Below are 16105 nucleotides of genomic sequence, written 5' to 3'. Positions count from 1 at the left end.
TACAAACATAATTAAGCATTGGAATAGGCTGCCCAGAGAAACTATGGAATCTCTGTCCTGGGAGAATCACAGAATGTTAGGGGTTGAAAGGAACCTGGAAAGATCATCCAGTCCACCACCCCCCCGCCAGAGCAGGATCACCTAGAGTAGGTCACACAAGAACTCATCCATGTGGGTACTGAATGCCTGCAGAGGAGGAGACTCCAACCTGTCTGAACTCTGTACTGGCCCAGCTTTGAGAAGACAGTTTGGATGACCTGCTAAAATCCCTCATAACCCAAAGGATTCAATATTTCAGCGAGTAAATAAAAATCTTCTTGTTCCTGCACCCATTCAAACCTACACTCACACAGAGGACACTCAAGAGTTAATTCATCTAATTGCAATAGAATAGAATAGAATAGAATAGAACAGAACAGAATAGAATAGAATAGAATAGAATAGAATAGAATAGAATAGACCAGACCAGGTTGGAAGAGACCTTCAAGATCATCATGTCCAACCTATCATCCAACACCACCTAATCAACTAAACCATGACACCAAGCACCCCATCAAGTCTCCTCCTAAACACCCCACTGATGGTGACTCCACCAGCCCAAGTCCCATAGAGACAAAAAGAAGTAAGGATAAATACAAATTTAGAAAGCAATACTCACTGTTACTCGTCGGCTCAGGAAACCCAACATTCTGGCCATTCCAACTCTTGCTTTCTCCAAGCTGAAACAGGTAGAAAAAGACTTAAGTAAGTAAAGAACAAACTAATCCTTTAAGCCTTTAAAGCTGAAAGATTCTAAAGAGGATGACTTAGGATTGCCACATGTCCTCTCAAAACTTTGCTAGCACATCTAAATTTTTGTCTGAAATATGTTATTTGAGGAATGTACCCTTCATGAATAAACATTAACAACTATTGCCTAAGAGTGAAATACCAATGTTTCCCCTAGGATAAGGCTTAACTCAATGTGGTACCAAGTCAGACAAATATTTTAAGCAGCTCTCAACTGAAAACATAGAGAGGCAACAGAGAAATTACATTCTAAACCAAGAACATCCTAATATCTGTCTATCAAAGAATGCATAAACACTAAAAAGTACTTTGAGTGTAATTTGAAAATGTTTACTTGCTAGGAATCCATTTAGTTACTGAAACAGATATGAAAAGAAAGTTGCACCAGGGGAGGTTTAGGTTGAATATTAGGAACAATTTCTTCCCCTTAAAGATTCTCAGTCACTGGAACAGGCTGCCCAGGAAAGTGGTTGAATCATCATCCCTGTGTAGGAACACTGATTAGCAGCTGACCTGATAGCAATTGGGTTAATGGTTGGACTTGGTGATCTTAAAGGTCTTTTCCAGCCCAAATGACTATGATCCCTCAGGGCTCTGTACAACCATTACTGATTTCTTCCAGGAATGGAATTACTGCAGGAAGAGCAGAGCCTTTACTTTTTCACATTACCTGGATCACCTGCTTACTTGTGCTGCCATCAGCACCATTCAAGGCTCTTGCAACACCCTCAGGTTTTCATTACAGCAGGGAATACAGGCACATCTAGTTGCCTTTTCTTTTTTTAAAGCATCAAAGACTACACAAGTGAAAATTGTCCATTTAGATGCCAAACAGATCCCTCAACTAGTCTACCCATTCTGGATTCAAAGAGAGAAACAAGCATGTTCTAATGGCACATCTTTGTTGTGCAATTTATACGGAAGGAATTTTGCAGTGCTCACATTGGAAGAGGGCTATTTCCCCTCTTCTCCACCACACTTTATTCTGAGAATTAAAATGTTTTCATCCACATGAACTTGCATATCTGCAATTATGTTTGGTCTGTTGTATAAAGAAGATAGAGCCAGATGTTCTAGATATTTGATGCCCTTGCCTCCAAGAAATCCATAACAATGTGTTCTGCGATCTTGAATGCTGCCCCCATTGGTCATACTGATCTTGATCCACTCCCTGTCAGTGGAGCAGTTCACAGTTTTGGGATCTGATAGCAGGCTTGCTTGCTGTGTTTCATCGTACACTGTTCTGTCAACTCCCAGATCCCTACAGCTGCAGGCACGTAGCTAACCCTGGCTTTGAAGGACCACACACTCGTAAGCAATAATCGAAACAAAGCAGCAGTGCCCTTTGCTCATTTCTCTTTAAGGATTTCAGTGCAGCCGCAGGTTTCCACTGGGCAGAGCTCTCCAAAGCACTTACGTTGTGGGCTGAATTTTTTCAGGCTTTATCTCAGAAAATTACTGAGTAAAATCAGTTCAGGCAGTTCTAAAACCCAAGAACAAATCCCCACATTTTCTTATTAGAAAAATAAATTCTTTTTATTTTAAATCCCCTCTGGCCAAACTGGCAGTGAAGAAAGCACCTGCTGCAGCAGCAAAGTCTCAGCACTCTGGTGGAAAGGAATGACCACCTGAATCTGTCATCAGCCTTTTTTTAAATAGCTAAGACTGCACTGTGTGTTTTCACTAGAACACCATCTAGCTGTCATCTCCTCTGTTTAAGAGTACCCCACACCTGTACATGACCGTGATACACAGCAAAGAATGTAGTGAAGGTGAGTGTGAGGGTAGGTTGGAAACAGACAATCATTAATGTCTCTTCCAACTTAACCATACTATGAATAGCATACTATGAATCAGTGAAGAGCACACATAGAGCTGCTCCTCTCAAAAGAGAGGGAAACAGAAGGAGGTGGAGCCAAGTAGTCAGTATGGCATTTAGATTAGAATAGATTAGAATTAACCAGGTTGGAAAAGACCTTTGAGATAACTGAGTCCAACCTATCATCCAACACCATCTAATCAACTAAACCATGGCAACAAGCACCCCATCCAGTCTCTTCCTAAACACCTCCAGTGATGGTGACTCCACTACCTCCCTGGGCAGCCCATTCCAATGGCCAATCTCTCCTTCTGTGAAGAACTTCTTCCTAACATCCAACCTAAACCTGGCCAGAAGTACAGAATACATAGAAAAGACTATCTTCCTGTCACCATATATATACACACACACATTTAAAGAAAAAGAAAAGGTGTTTCAGAAGATATCTGTACAATCACAAAATCATAGGAAGGTTTGGGTGGGAAGGGACCTTAAAGATCATCCACTTTCACCCCCCCCGCCATGGGCCGGGACACCTCCTGCCAGGTTGCTCAAGGTCCAGGCTTGGAGCCTCCACAACTTATCTGAGCAACCTGTTCCAGTGCCTCACCACCCTCACAGGGAAGGGTGATGTCTGATATCTGATCTAAATCAATTTTTTTCCAGTTTGAAACTATTACCCCTTATCCTATCATGACATGATACATAGAGATAGAGGCATACACTATGCTCAGATTTATCATGAGGTCCCTGGAAAAGCACAGCAGAAGATTCTCTTGACCTGGCGTAGCTGCAGCAGATATTTAAGCCATGATGCACACAGTGACTGCATATGACAGAAGCTGCTTAGAGTCCACGTCTTAGCCAAATGCTTACCAAGTATCTCTTCAGGATATAAAAGGCAAAACCTTAGCACTCAGTCTTGGTTAGAAACCCTCCTGTCAATAAACTCAAGAGAGGAGTGGAGTGCAAAGCTGCACACTCACTAACACAGAAATACATACCTGCAACACTGTGAGAGACTAAAAGTTGGCTCTCCTAGTGTGACTCAGCAAAGATAAAATCACTTGCTGCTTGCCCAGACAATAGCTGATATGTGTTGGGCAGAGCCACTGGAAGGACTGGAAGGTGCAAAGATAACATTTCTCTCTGGGCCACAGCTGGCCTGACAACAATGGACTGAGGCCACCTTCGGGAATATGCATGAGACAAGATAATCTCCACCCATCAAGTACCTTGGCAAGGGAGGATGGTGAGACAAGGAATTCACTACCTGTTTCCTGATGTGTAATGAGTGTGGGGGCATGTAGATGGAGAAGGAGGAGGCAGAGGCCCCCCCCCCCCCGCCATGCAGACCTCTGCCCAAACACACAGGAATGCACAGAAAGATTTCCTGGGGAACGATACCTGGATATTTACCTAAGGATGATTTCCTGGCCCCTGAATTCCTGAGGGACAATACTTGGACACATAACTAAGGACTAGAAACTGTATAAAAGACTTGAGCCACTACTGGCTTGGGAGAAGAAAAACGCAGGAGAAAAACGGAGGTGAAGGAAAACACAGGAGAAGGAGCATGGCGCTGGGAAGGGAAAGCCCAGGACAATGCTGCTCTGGGGAAAAGAGCCCGTGGAGCCTGGAAGAAGCTCTCTGTGTCCTAAGTTCTGCCTGCTGCAACTCATGGAGCTGAAGAGGCTGCCCAGAGGACCACATCTCTTCTCCAGCCAAAGCCTCAGCACCCTTTCTCTACAAACCCAACATCTCCTGCAGCGCCTTTCCTCCACAGACTCAAACTGTCTTGGGGGGTGAGGGGTGTGGTAATATAATTCCTTTCCTCTTCTCTCTCTCTTCTCTCTCTCCCTCTCTATTTTCTCCCTCTCCCCTTCTGATCCATCCACTTTATTTATGTAATAAATAGGCTAGCTGTTGATATTTTGGCCTCCTTTGTGCCTCTAATTTCACAACACAGGAATATTCAAAAGAACTGAGTCTCCTTCCCTCTCCAGACCGAGACAAACACAGAGGTATTTATCCTCCACAACATAAATGAAGACACACATTTTCTTTCTCAGACATCAAATCTGAAAAGGTCATTATTTTCTGGAATGCTTTTACTGTCCATGCAGTAAGAAGACAAGCATTGACTACTGTGGCTACTTTGTCTATGAAAATTGCTAACATCGCTCCTCCTGGTGCTCTCACAGATGTCTAAGTAGAATAAAAGCAAGAGGCACATTCATCCCCATCTGTAAGTAGAAATAGGCTCACACATCACATGTACACTTTTGCATATACACTGCCCTATGGACATCCATTTCTGGTCTTAAATGCTCTTACAGGGCAGAGGATGCACTTACTACTAAGCACAGTTATAGAGCTGTAGCTAAACAAGGAATGATTTCTGATAAGCAGCTCCCTAAAACAAGGCGTGCACAAGTTTCAGCCTTCCTTCTTACTAAGTCATCAGCTGATACAACACAAAAATTTTGACCAGGGTAAAATGTGGGCTTCATAACAATTGGTTCTCACCTTTTCTGGCTGGTCTTGAAGCGGAGTAGAGGCTTTGTAACCCAGCTGTAGTAACATTGCTTCTGCTGCATTTCTTTTAGCTATTTTCTTGTTGGGGCCTGTTCCAGTAGTGATCTCATTGCCTACTTTCACCTTAAAAAGAAAACATTGATCCTGATCACAATAAATACAAGACTCCTTAATATCACCATGAATTAATCTTGCTGACCTGTCAGCTCTTTTGATGAAGATGCAATCTTCATCAAGAACAGTGCAAAAGGGGACCTCAGAACTTCCCACAGAGGAGTTTGTTTAGATTTTTTGGAAGGTTCCCCAAACTCATACCAGCACTACATTTTTCTGTAGCTCAGTGCACACAGTTGTCTCTCTCTTCCACCAGCCTGTGTCAACTGGATTCTCCCTGCTGAACATCTCTCCCACTCTTTGTAAAAAGTGCAACAGGATCTGTACTGCCTCTCTCTTACAGGAGCATTGCCTGCAGCAGCTCCCCAGCACTACAGGGAGAGCATCCAGAACGACCAAGAGGCAATGACCTGGAGGTTGAAATGGAATTGGTTTCTAAAGAAAGATGAAATCTGTGGTTGCATTCCTCCTGCTTTGTTGCACCGCACAGACAGAGGGGTTGGGGGTGCTTTTTCCCTTCTGCACTTACACCTGACAAGATTTTATCAAAACATTTTAAGGAAAGAAGGCTCCTGGTTGGACATGTGATCTGCACTGCATGAAGGGTTTCTGACAAACCAGGTGCCTTTCACAGAACTAGGGGGAATTAAAACCTCAAAATAAAGACAAATTATAGGCAATGGCTACCAACAAGGAGCAGGGATCTGATTTATTCCTCAGCTTTGCTATCAAGCTGTAGGTGTCTGCCTTGTGATGTCAGCACTGTCACTGCTCTTCTCTTCTACCATATTCACAGCTCTTTGCCAAATTCCCTCTTAAAAGACAGTATCATTTCAAAAGTGAGCTAAAAATTAAAGAGATAAATAAAAATATAAAAAAGCCAAGGGGATATGAATACAAGAAACCTTAGAGGTCAAAGACCTGAGACAGCCTGGAAGGAGATTTAAAAAGAGCAACTGTAAACCCAGGAATCATTAAATGAATAGTGGCATGCACTGATTTCTTTGATGTAGTAATCAATTCAATAATGATTCACTTTCCTCACATTATCACGTACGTATTTTCCTTAAAATGTTAATTTTTCCTTATTCAAATACCTATTAATTCTAAATAGAGAGAAAAGGATGCAGATAACCAATGACCATGAACACCCCTTCAAAATATATATATATATAAGTAAGCAAAGACATTTTGCTTCATAAATCAGAAATGTTAATAATTTCAAATATAAACTTTGTTTCTATGGAGTTCTGAAAGTACCATTAAATAACAACCAATATGTTACAAGTTCAGGAACAAGTTCTTTACCATGGGGGTGGTGAAACACTTGAATGGGTTGCCCAGGGAGGTGGTTGAAGCCCCGCCCCTGAAGACATTCAAAGTGAGGCTTGGCAGGGCTCTGGGCAACCTGATCTAGTGCAGGAAGTCCCTGCTGACTGTAGAGGGGGTTGGACTGGATGACCTTTGGGGCTCCCTTCCAAGCTGAACTATTCTATGATTCTAAGTTCAGATGCTATAAAATGGAATCTTTAATGAGACAAAATGATAATTTCTAACAACAATGTGCTGCTGTTTCTCTGGTTTAGCAGTTATTATAACCTCTATCAAGGATTAAAGTCCTAACTACAATGGGAAGAGCTTTGGGAACACAACACCAACTAACATCATCAGAGCTTTTCTTCTGTTTCTCCAGTAGCAGTGACATTTTGGTATGGTTTGTAGACAAGGCACCAAAGTATGCTGAGGTATGTTGTTCCAGCACAAAGTTACCCCAGAGGGAAAACACAATTCTTTCCTGTTCCTAATCTTTCTCACCCTGCTGTTGTGCTAAGAAAATATCACAGCTTTATCAAATCTTTCCAAATGTTCTTAATTTAAAGATTAAAGAAGCGTTAATTATCTACTGTTTCTGTATTAAGTCAGGAGCCTTTAAAGGGAGGGGCTAAAACACACAATGGAAGGCTTTGTGGGTGGGGTTCTTTTTGTGGTGGTGTTGCAGATACAAACAAAGCCACAAAGAAACTGAAAATCTGAAAAGATCTCAGCAATATGGAGATAGCCATACCTGTATTTCAGAGTATTTGTTTTGTTTGCAATCCTCTGAGCAACAATAGCAAAAGTCTCCTTTTTTTTTGTTTCAAAAAGACAAGTAAAAGTAAATCAATCATGAAACTTTGGGGATGAAGACAGGCACCATCAGGTGAAATAAAGATAAGAAGAGGATAAAAAGCATAAAGCCACTACAAGAAAAACACCTAGAAGGCACAGAACCTTGTTTCACCAAGTTTCAACAGGCTCTGTGATACTGTGTTTCACACTCTGCCTTTGCAACTGACCACAAAGCAGAGAGATCTGCTTCCTCAGGCCACCGCTCAGCTTGAGTCTGAGGATGACACAGCATGGGCACTGCCTCTAACATGACAGCAGATGATACCTGCATGACAAACTCCCGACGGCGTGGCATTCCTCTCTCGGAAAGGAGAACATACTCTGGCTCCTTCTCCTTTTTGGCCTGTTGGATCTGAGCCAGACGACTGATGGGATTCATTCCTTGGCCATACTCTGGTCCGGTCTGCAAGAGATTTAAAAGCAAGCACCATTATTTCAGCATATATCATAGAATCATAGGATTGGTTCAGTTGGAAGAGACCTCTAAGATCATTGAGTCCAACCTTCAACCTAAGACCACCATAGCCATTAAACCATGTCCTCAAATGCTATGGCCACACACTTCTTGAACACCTCCAAGGATGGTGACTCCATAAAACTATTACACTGCTGCAATACATCGTTTACCAGGGTTGAATCTCTTGATTACTCGCTTTGAGAGAATAAGTAAATTTCTTCCTATCTTCTGATCAAAACACAGAAGAAAAGAATCCTCAAGCTCAAAACTGTGGCAAAAAAACAGACCTATTGTCTGTCCCTGTTGCAGGTAGTGTGCGTACCTAGCTTCTGCAAGCTACTAATACCCCCATCTATCTATGGAGATCCTATGGGGATGGGGAAAATCAGCAAATTCAGTCAGTTATGTCATCACCCTATTTGTATGACCCTTAAAATAGGTTGTTCCAATGCCTTAACATGCAGTATGCTAAGAAAAGGTAAAATTTACATGGGGACAAAAAAAGATTTGCCATATGGAGCTGCCTCTTGGCCTTCTGGCTTCCTTCTCAGAATCCCTGCCATCCATTCTACAATGCAACTAAAGGTGTGGAAGGTTTACTCAGTTTGCATATCATAGGAATTCACCCTCAAAATACTTTTATGTAGAAAAGCTAGAGAGAAGCCTCTCCAGTGGTAAGATCTGTTGCATGACCTTGACTGGCTGGACAGATGGTCAGAGTCCAACAGGACGACATTCAGCAAGTCCAAGGGCCAGGTGCTGCGCTTTGGCCACAACAACCCCATGCAGTGCTACAGGCTGGGGGCAGAGTGGCTGAGAGCAGCCAGGCAGAGAGGGACCTGGGGGTGCTGGTTGACAGCTGCCTGAACATGAGCCTGCAGTGTGCCCAGAGGGCCAAGAAGGCCAGTGGCATCCTGGCCTGCATCAAGAATAGTGTGGCCAGCAGGAGCAGGGAAGTCATTGTGCCCCTGTGCTCAGCACTGGTTAGGCCACACCTTGAGTCCTGGGCCCAGTTCTGGGCCCCTTAAGAAGGATATTGAGACTCTTGAACATGCCCAGAGAAGGGCAACAAGGCTGGGGAGAGGTCTGGAGCACAACCCTGTGAGGAGAGGCTGAGGGAACTGGGGTTGCTTAGCCTGGAGAAGAGGAGGCTCAGGGGAGACCAGAACAAGAGGACACAGTCTCAAGCTGTGCCAGGGGAGGTTTAGGCTAGAGGTGAGGAGAAAATTCTTCACAGACAGAGTTGTTGGCCTTTGGAATGTGCTGCCCAGGGAGGTGGTGGAGTTACCATCCCTGGAGGTGTTCAAGAGGGGACTGGACATTGCACTTGGTGCCATGGTTTAGTAGTCATGAGGTGTTGAGTGACAGGTTGGATTTGATGATCTTTGAGGTCTCTTCCAACCTTATTGATTCTATGATTCTTTGTTGTGAGCCACCCATGGTGTGTTTCAAATAATTCTCACAGTATCACGCCAAAATGTAGGGCTGGAGGGGGAACTGAACTGATGGGGAAAAACAAAAGTATTGAGAGACTAACCTGTCCAAGATGACACAGACAGGTGTTAAACTATAGTTCTTACAAATTATCTAAAGCTGAAACCCTTTTAATGTCATTACTCTCATGGCAAATGCTCTCTCAGAGCAAACACCTATGAAAGTATTTGTTTGTAGAGCTGAAGAAAAAATTAAAACCCCAGAAAATTATCTGAAGTCATATTTAACTGATTTCTACACCACACACAAAGAAAGAACTTGCTCATGGAAATACCATTTGAATATAGAATTGTTTTTCTATTATTGAGCTATTTCCTTCTCATGAAGCCTTTTCAGGATAAGAGAAGATCAGCACCCATGCTTCTTTGAGCTCCTCAAACAGGAACTGACAAGTGGCCTGGAACCTAAAGAGATGACCAGCAACTGAAGGCACAGACCAGATGGGAGTATTATATTAACAAAGCTCTGCACAACTCCTATGTAGCCTACCTGCTGAAGATGTTAGAGAACATATAGATGAAAGAATTAAGACTATGCCCTGCACAAGGGCAAATGTGTGGGCAAGAAATTAGGCAGAGACAAGATGCAGAGCAGGCTAAGTGCAGGCTGTAAGGCAGAGCTTCATAAATACATAGAGGAACAAAAAGAAGTTAGTATTGTGAAGTTTTTTTATACTCAAAGCACATGCAGGCTAAATGAGAAGGATCAGGCACAAAAAAAGCACTTCAGAAGTTTCTATGTTCAAAAATAAAACCTTCTACATATCTGGGTTACTTCACAGATTCAGAGAACCATTTGCATTGGAAGGGACCTTAAAGATCATCTAGTTCCAAGCCCCTCCATGGGAAGGGGCACCTTCCACTAGACCAGGTTGCTCAAGGCCTCATCCAACCTGGCCTCAAACACCTCCAGGGAGGGAGCATCCACAGAATTTGTTCCTACTCACCAGTCTAAATCTCCCTTCTCCCAGCTCAAAGCCATTGCCCCTCATCCGATCACTACAAGCCCTTGTCCAAAGTCCCTCCCCAGCTCTCATGTAGCCCCCTTCAAGTACTGGAAGACTGCCCTAAGGTCTCCCCAGAACCTTCTCTTCTCCAGGTTGAAAAGCCCCAACTCTAGCAAGCCTGTCCCCATTGGGAAGGTGCTCCAGCCCTCTCCTGTGTGGACAGGCTGCCAGAGTTGGGGCTGCTCTATTAACATCTTTTTCTAACACGGCCAACTTTAGATAGCTCAGTTTAAGGTTGTAATACTCAACAGTACATGGCAATAGAAGAGATTTTTGCATTATTATACCTTTAGCACCTTCCTTGAGAAAATGAGATAGCCAGAGGCAGCAGCCTTTGCAGGTCTGGCAGCTTTCAGGCTGCATTAGTGCTAGCAGTTTCCCAGGAAAGTGTTTTTTAATTTCCATTCTTCCTAGAATTTTTTGATAATTAAGATCCCCAGAATTTCATTAGGAGATGAGCATCTTAATTATCCTGGGGGAGGGGGTGAAAAAATAATTCATTCTGTTTTGAAGGCAAATGGAAAGAGGAAGATGATGAAGTGAACCCTTTGTACATTTTCCAAAGCCAGTTTTGCACTCTCCAAAGCACTGGCACTTCACAAATGGCGTTCTAGGCTGAGACAGCAACCCCTTCTTGGCCTTCCTTCAAATCATCAAAAAAGCAGATTGAAGCTGAAGCCACAAAACTCCCAAATGAAGCTCCATGAGGGGAGGAAGTTGGACTGTGCACTATTTCCCCACGTATTCCCCCTACTGCTTTGTACACCTCTCATCCTCTTCAAACTGGGGAGAGTGGAAAGACCAGTGAGAGAAACACCACATATTCTTAGTAGGGCATCTCAGAGGAGATGATGCTAAAAATTCTCACGGCTGCAGAGAGCTGCGTGGAGGAACTGATCCTCTACTAGACTTGAACTGGACCCCTGAAGGACTCAGTGATGTGAGCTCAGTTCTTAAGCTGAGCACCTTCTAAGCCATTCTATTTGAGAATTTGACAGCACTCTCAGAATTTACAACAGAACAGGCACAACACTAGCACAGGTAAGCAAGCTGACACTGTGACAGAAAATGACAGGCAAGCCTTTGCTAATTTTCCATCTGGGTAAATTCATTATTTTCTGAGCATACATTCTTAATCCTGCCAAAGGTGGACACCTACCTTCAATATTGTTTTGGGACGTTTTTTAAAGTAAGGTTTTGGCTTTTCAATAACAGGAAGAGGAGGAAGTTTCTTAAGTTCTTGTAGGACAGCCATTGCAGCACGCTTCTTAGAGAGTTTCTTGCTGTTGCCTTCTCCTTCTGCAGTGAATTCTCCTACTGTGACTCGTGTAAGAAAGCTCTTCATGTGAGGAGGTCCGCTTTCTTTAATCACCTTTCAAGAATAAGTAAGATACAGTCAAATCACCTACAGTGTCTCTGCAAAGTACTTACTATTCATGCAGCTTTCCTGCTATTGAAGACATTAGATGGGTTTCCATAAAATCTGGACAAGTTCAGTGACTGCACCACGTTTGAGGACAGCAAATGAAGGTTTGTTAGACAAAGCAAACCCAACCATCATGTTCAGTGTTTCACAGCAAATAGGGCAGACCTGTATTTTCAAAACTATCCATATATAACAGCAATGCACACTTAAACCCAGGCCAGTGGCTATTTCCCTTACAAAGTGCTTGACATGGTAAAGAAATTTAAATTCACAGAATCACAGAATGTTAAGAGTTGGAAGAGACCTCCTGAGATCGAACCCAACCCCCCTGCAAAGCAGGATCACCCAGGGCAGGTCATGCAGGAACACATCCAGGTGGGTTTTGAAAGTCTCTAGATAAGGAGACTCCACAACCTCTCTGGGCAGCCTGCTCCAGGGCTCTGCCACCCTCCCACCAAAAAAGTTTCCCCTCATGTTGAGGTGGAACTTCCTGGGTTCCAGCTGTTGTTCCTTGTCCTATCACTGGGCACCACCAAAAAGAGCCTGGCACCTCCATCTTAACACCCACCCCTCAGATATTCATAGACATTGATCAGATCCCCTATTAGCTGTCTCTTCTCCAGACTAAACAGCCCCAGGGCTCTCAGTCTTTCTTCACGGGAGAGATGTTCAAGTCCCCTAATCATCTTTGTAGATCTCTGTTGGACTCTTCCCACCAAATCCCTGTCTCTCTTTAACTGGAGAGCCCAAAACTGGACACAGTAATGCAGGTGTAGTCTCACTAGGGCAGAGTAGAGGGGATGGAGAACCTCCCTAGACCTGCTGCATTCACCAAGCAATCACAGCACTGCAAGAGCTAAAGTAGCCATGTCCTCACGTAAGCATCATTCACTGGCCAACATGAATCAGGAATCAGAGACCTCATCTGGGAAAAGGCTCCACTACTGTGTTTCATGGGGGAAACATCCATATAATATGTGGATTGGGACCTGCCAGGCCTCTCTATGTTATCTTCACAACCAATGCAAACAGCTATTTCTTCAGTAGGTTCAGTGACAGCAAGCTGAAGGAGTGCAATGCCTTGAGTGTGACAGAACTCAGGTGAAGGTGCTAGGGCCTTCTTGGTGTAATAACAGGATTTTTACTGGGCAGAAACCACCAACTTTAATATTATTATAACATGTTTTCTATTACAGTTCTTTTTATCAAGGTCATGTCCCTTGCATTACTTAGTTTTGCTGTTAGACTGTAATGAGGTCTCCTTGGGCTTGTACGTCTTGTTTAAGCTCTCCTTTGTGGCAGCATCGCCCAGCAAATACAACTATCACAGCATACACCAATAAAAAACCACAACCTGAGAACTGACAGACAACTGTGTCCACATTTTCCAGAACAAGAGAACGTTTTTCTGCTGTAGCCCAGGAATGTCTGCATTCTAAAATTCCAGGTCATCACCTCAGAAGTATTTTCCCATCTCCCTTGAGAGCTGGCCACTAGTACACCCCGAGAGAAGAGCGTAAGTGCTTCAGGGACACTGAGCCACGCTGAGCCACCAGAAGCTGCAGTGCCTGTACCAGAGCTGGGACAGGCCTGGCACCAGGCTTCCTGTCAGTGCTCAACAGCTTGGAATCAGAGAATCATTTAAGGTTGGGAAAGACCTCCAAGATCATCAAGTCCAACCTTCTACCCAAGACCTCCATGACCACTAGACCATGTCCCAGAGGGCCACATCTACTCACTTCTTGAACGCCTCCAGGAATGGAGACTCCACCACCTCCCTGGGCAGCCTGTTCCAATCCCTGACCACTCTTGCAGCAAAGAAATTGTTCCTAATGTCCAGCCTAAACCTCCCCTGACACAGCTTGAGGCCATGACCTCTTGTCCTATCATTAGGTACTAGGGAGAAGAGGCCAACACTGGCCTTGCTCCAACCTCCTTTCAGGTAGCTGTAGAGAGCAATGATGTCTCAGCCTCCTCTTCTTCAGGCTAAACAATCCCAGATCCCTCAGCCTCTGCTCATGAGACCTGCTCTCCAAACCTCTCACCAACTTTGTTGCACTTCTCTGTACCAACTCAACCACCTCACCACTCTCTGTCTTGTACTGTGGTGCCCAACATTGCACACTATACTTCAGATGCAGCTTCCCCAGTGCTGAGTACAGGGGCACCATCACTTCCCTGCTCCTGCTGGCCACTTCTTGGCTCTGCAGTGCATCCCACTCTTTTGTGAAGTTGTTTCTTAATCCATCCCTGCCCACTGCTATGCAGACTAGCTGTAAAATATGACTACATTAACCTTGCTAAGGGCTTTAATCTTTATGTGGTCTTATTAATACCATTATATAGATGTTTCTACTTATATGCAACATAAAGTATTAATAAAATCTATGGGAATGTCTATACCAACCAGATGAAAAAGGACAAAACCATTTTCTTAAGAAGGGAAATTGCTGAGTTCCTAAAATATTAGTGTTATGAAAGTTTTTTAATACAGATATATTCTGCACATTGGTCACAACAACCCATGCAGTGCTACAGGCTGGGGGCAGAGTGGCTGGAGAGCAGCCAGGCAGAAAGGGACCTGGGGTACTGGTTGACAGCAGCTGAACATAAACCAGCAGTGTGCCCAGGGGGCCAAGAAGGCCAATGGCATCTTGGCCTGCATCAGGAACAGTGTGGCCAGCAGGAGAAAGGAAGTTATTCTGCCCTGTGCTCAGCACTGGTTAGGCCACACCTTGAGTCCTGGGCCCAGCTCTGGGCTCCACAGTTCAAGAGAGATGTTGAGGTACTGGAAGGTGTCCAGAGAAGGGCAACAATGCTGGGGAGGGGTCTGGAGCACAGCCCTGTGAAGGACCTGGCACTGCTTAGCCTGGAGAAGAGGAGGCTCAGGGGAGACCTTATGGCTGTCTACAACTCCCTGAAGGGAGGTTGTAGCCAGGTGGGGGTTGGGCTCTTCTCCCAGGCAACCAGCACCAGAACAAGAGGACACAGTCTCAAGCTGTGCCAGGGGAGGTTTAGGCTGGATGTTAGGAGGAAGTTCTTCATAGAAACAGTTATTGACCATGGGGATGTGCTGCCCAGGGAGGTGGTGGAGTCACTATCCCTGGAGGTGTTTAGGAAGAGCCTGGATGGGGTGCTTGGTGCCATGGTTTAGTTGATCAGATGGTGTTGGGTAATAGATTGGACTCGATGATCTCAAAGGTCTCTTCCAACCTGTTTAATTCTATTCTGTATAAAAGTGCACACATATATATGAAACAGAATGCTAATATAAAATCAGGTTGTATTTTCAAGTACATGAAAAAACATTTCTTAATACAAAAGTAACAAATTCTGCTGCATTTTTCATCTTTTAAACTTGTAAGAATGTGACACGAGATAAGTAACTGCCTTTGCTAGTGTGCAAATAAAAACAGAACCAAAAAAACCCACCAGCCTGTGTTGTCAGTGGAATAGGATCCAGATGGGATCTGGATCAAGCTAGGCATTCAAATCTGGGAATTTAGGGAAAAAAGGTTTAGAATCATGGAATCATTTTGGCTGAAAAAGACCTTTAAGATCATTGAGTCCAACCAGCTCTGGAGCCCTCAATACAGGAAAGACATGGATATGATGGAGTGGGTCCAGGGGAGGACTATGAAGATAATCAGAGAGCCAGAACACCTCTGCTGTGAGGACAGGCTGAGGGAGCTGGGGGTGTTCAGCCTGGAGAAAAGAAGGCTCCAGGAAGACCTTAGAGCAGCCACCCAGTGCCTGAAGGGGGCTACAAGAAGGCTGCAGAGGGACTGTTTCCAAAACTCTGGAGTGATTGGACAAGGGACAATGGTTTGAAATTAGAGAAGAGCAGAATTAGATTTTTTCAGATATGCAAATATGTGCCTCTACTTCAAATAAAAACACTGGAGAAAATAACCATCACCAGTACAGGCACTGCCCGTGTCCTTCATATACACTCAGTTTAAATGTGAAACAAAAAGCAGGGAAAACAAAACACCTTCAGGACTTTAGCATTTACTGCATTAAAAGAACCCCAAACCAACAAGAACCACCACCAAAAGCAACCAAACCATCTGGAAAGTCTGTTAGTTCCTACTGCAACATTAGACTTTTACAACTAGTTTGCATAAAAACTTTCTCATCAGAAAAATCTTCCTGTCACTGTCACTTATTCTCTTGAGCTTAGTTCATTGATAGCATTGCAGCTAGTCCAAACCTTCAGTAACACCTGAGGTAAACCAAGGTGTCAGAAGCAGGTTCCTAGATAAAACCATATGAAATGAGAAAGAAAAACAA

General features: G+C 43.9%; 1 protein-coding gene across 5 annotated transcripts in view; it reads right to left on the bottom strand.

Moving 5' to 3' along the window:
• Positions 1-16105, bottom strand: part of STAU2 (staufen double-stranded RNA binding protein 2) — a 195548-nt gene that overhangs the window by 109242 nt on the left and 70201 nt on the right. For all 5 annotated transcript variants that reach the window (XM_068165893.1, XM_068165896.1, XM_068165894.1 and 2 more), the window contains exons 8-11: positions 11546-11758; positions 7695-7832; positions 5138-5269; positions 659-719 (exon numbers count right to left, since the gene is read on the bottom strand). In XM_068165893.1, coding sequence (XP_068021994.1) covers positions 659-719; positions 5138-5269; positions 7695-7832; positions 11546-11758 — 544 coding nt within the window. The remainder of the gene's footprint in view (positions 1-658; positions 720-5137; positions 5270-7694; positions 7833-11545; positions 11759-16105) is intronic.

The sequence above is a fragment of the Melanerpes formicivorus genome, unplaced genomic scaffold, assembly GCF_026170545.1.
Source record: "Melanerpes formicivorus ecotype bairdi unplaced genomic scaffold, bMelFor1.0.p_v2 SCAF_94, whole genome shotgun sequence".
In the NCBI taxonomy this organism is placed as follows: Eukaryota; Metazoa; Chordata; class Aves; order Piciformes; family Picidae; genus Melanerpes; species Melanerpes formicivorus.
The sequence above is the reverse complement of the archived record's forward strand: the minus strand, read 5'-3'. Positions and strand labels throughout refer to the sequence as shown.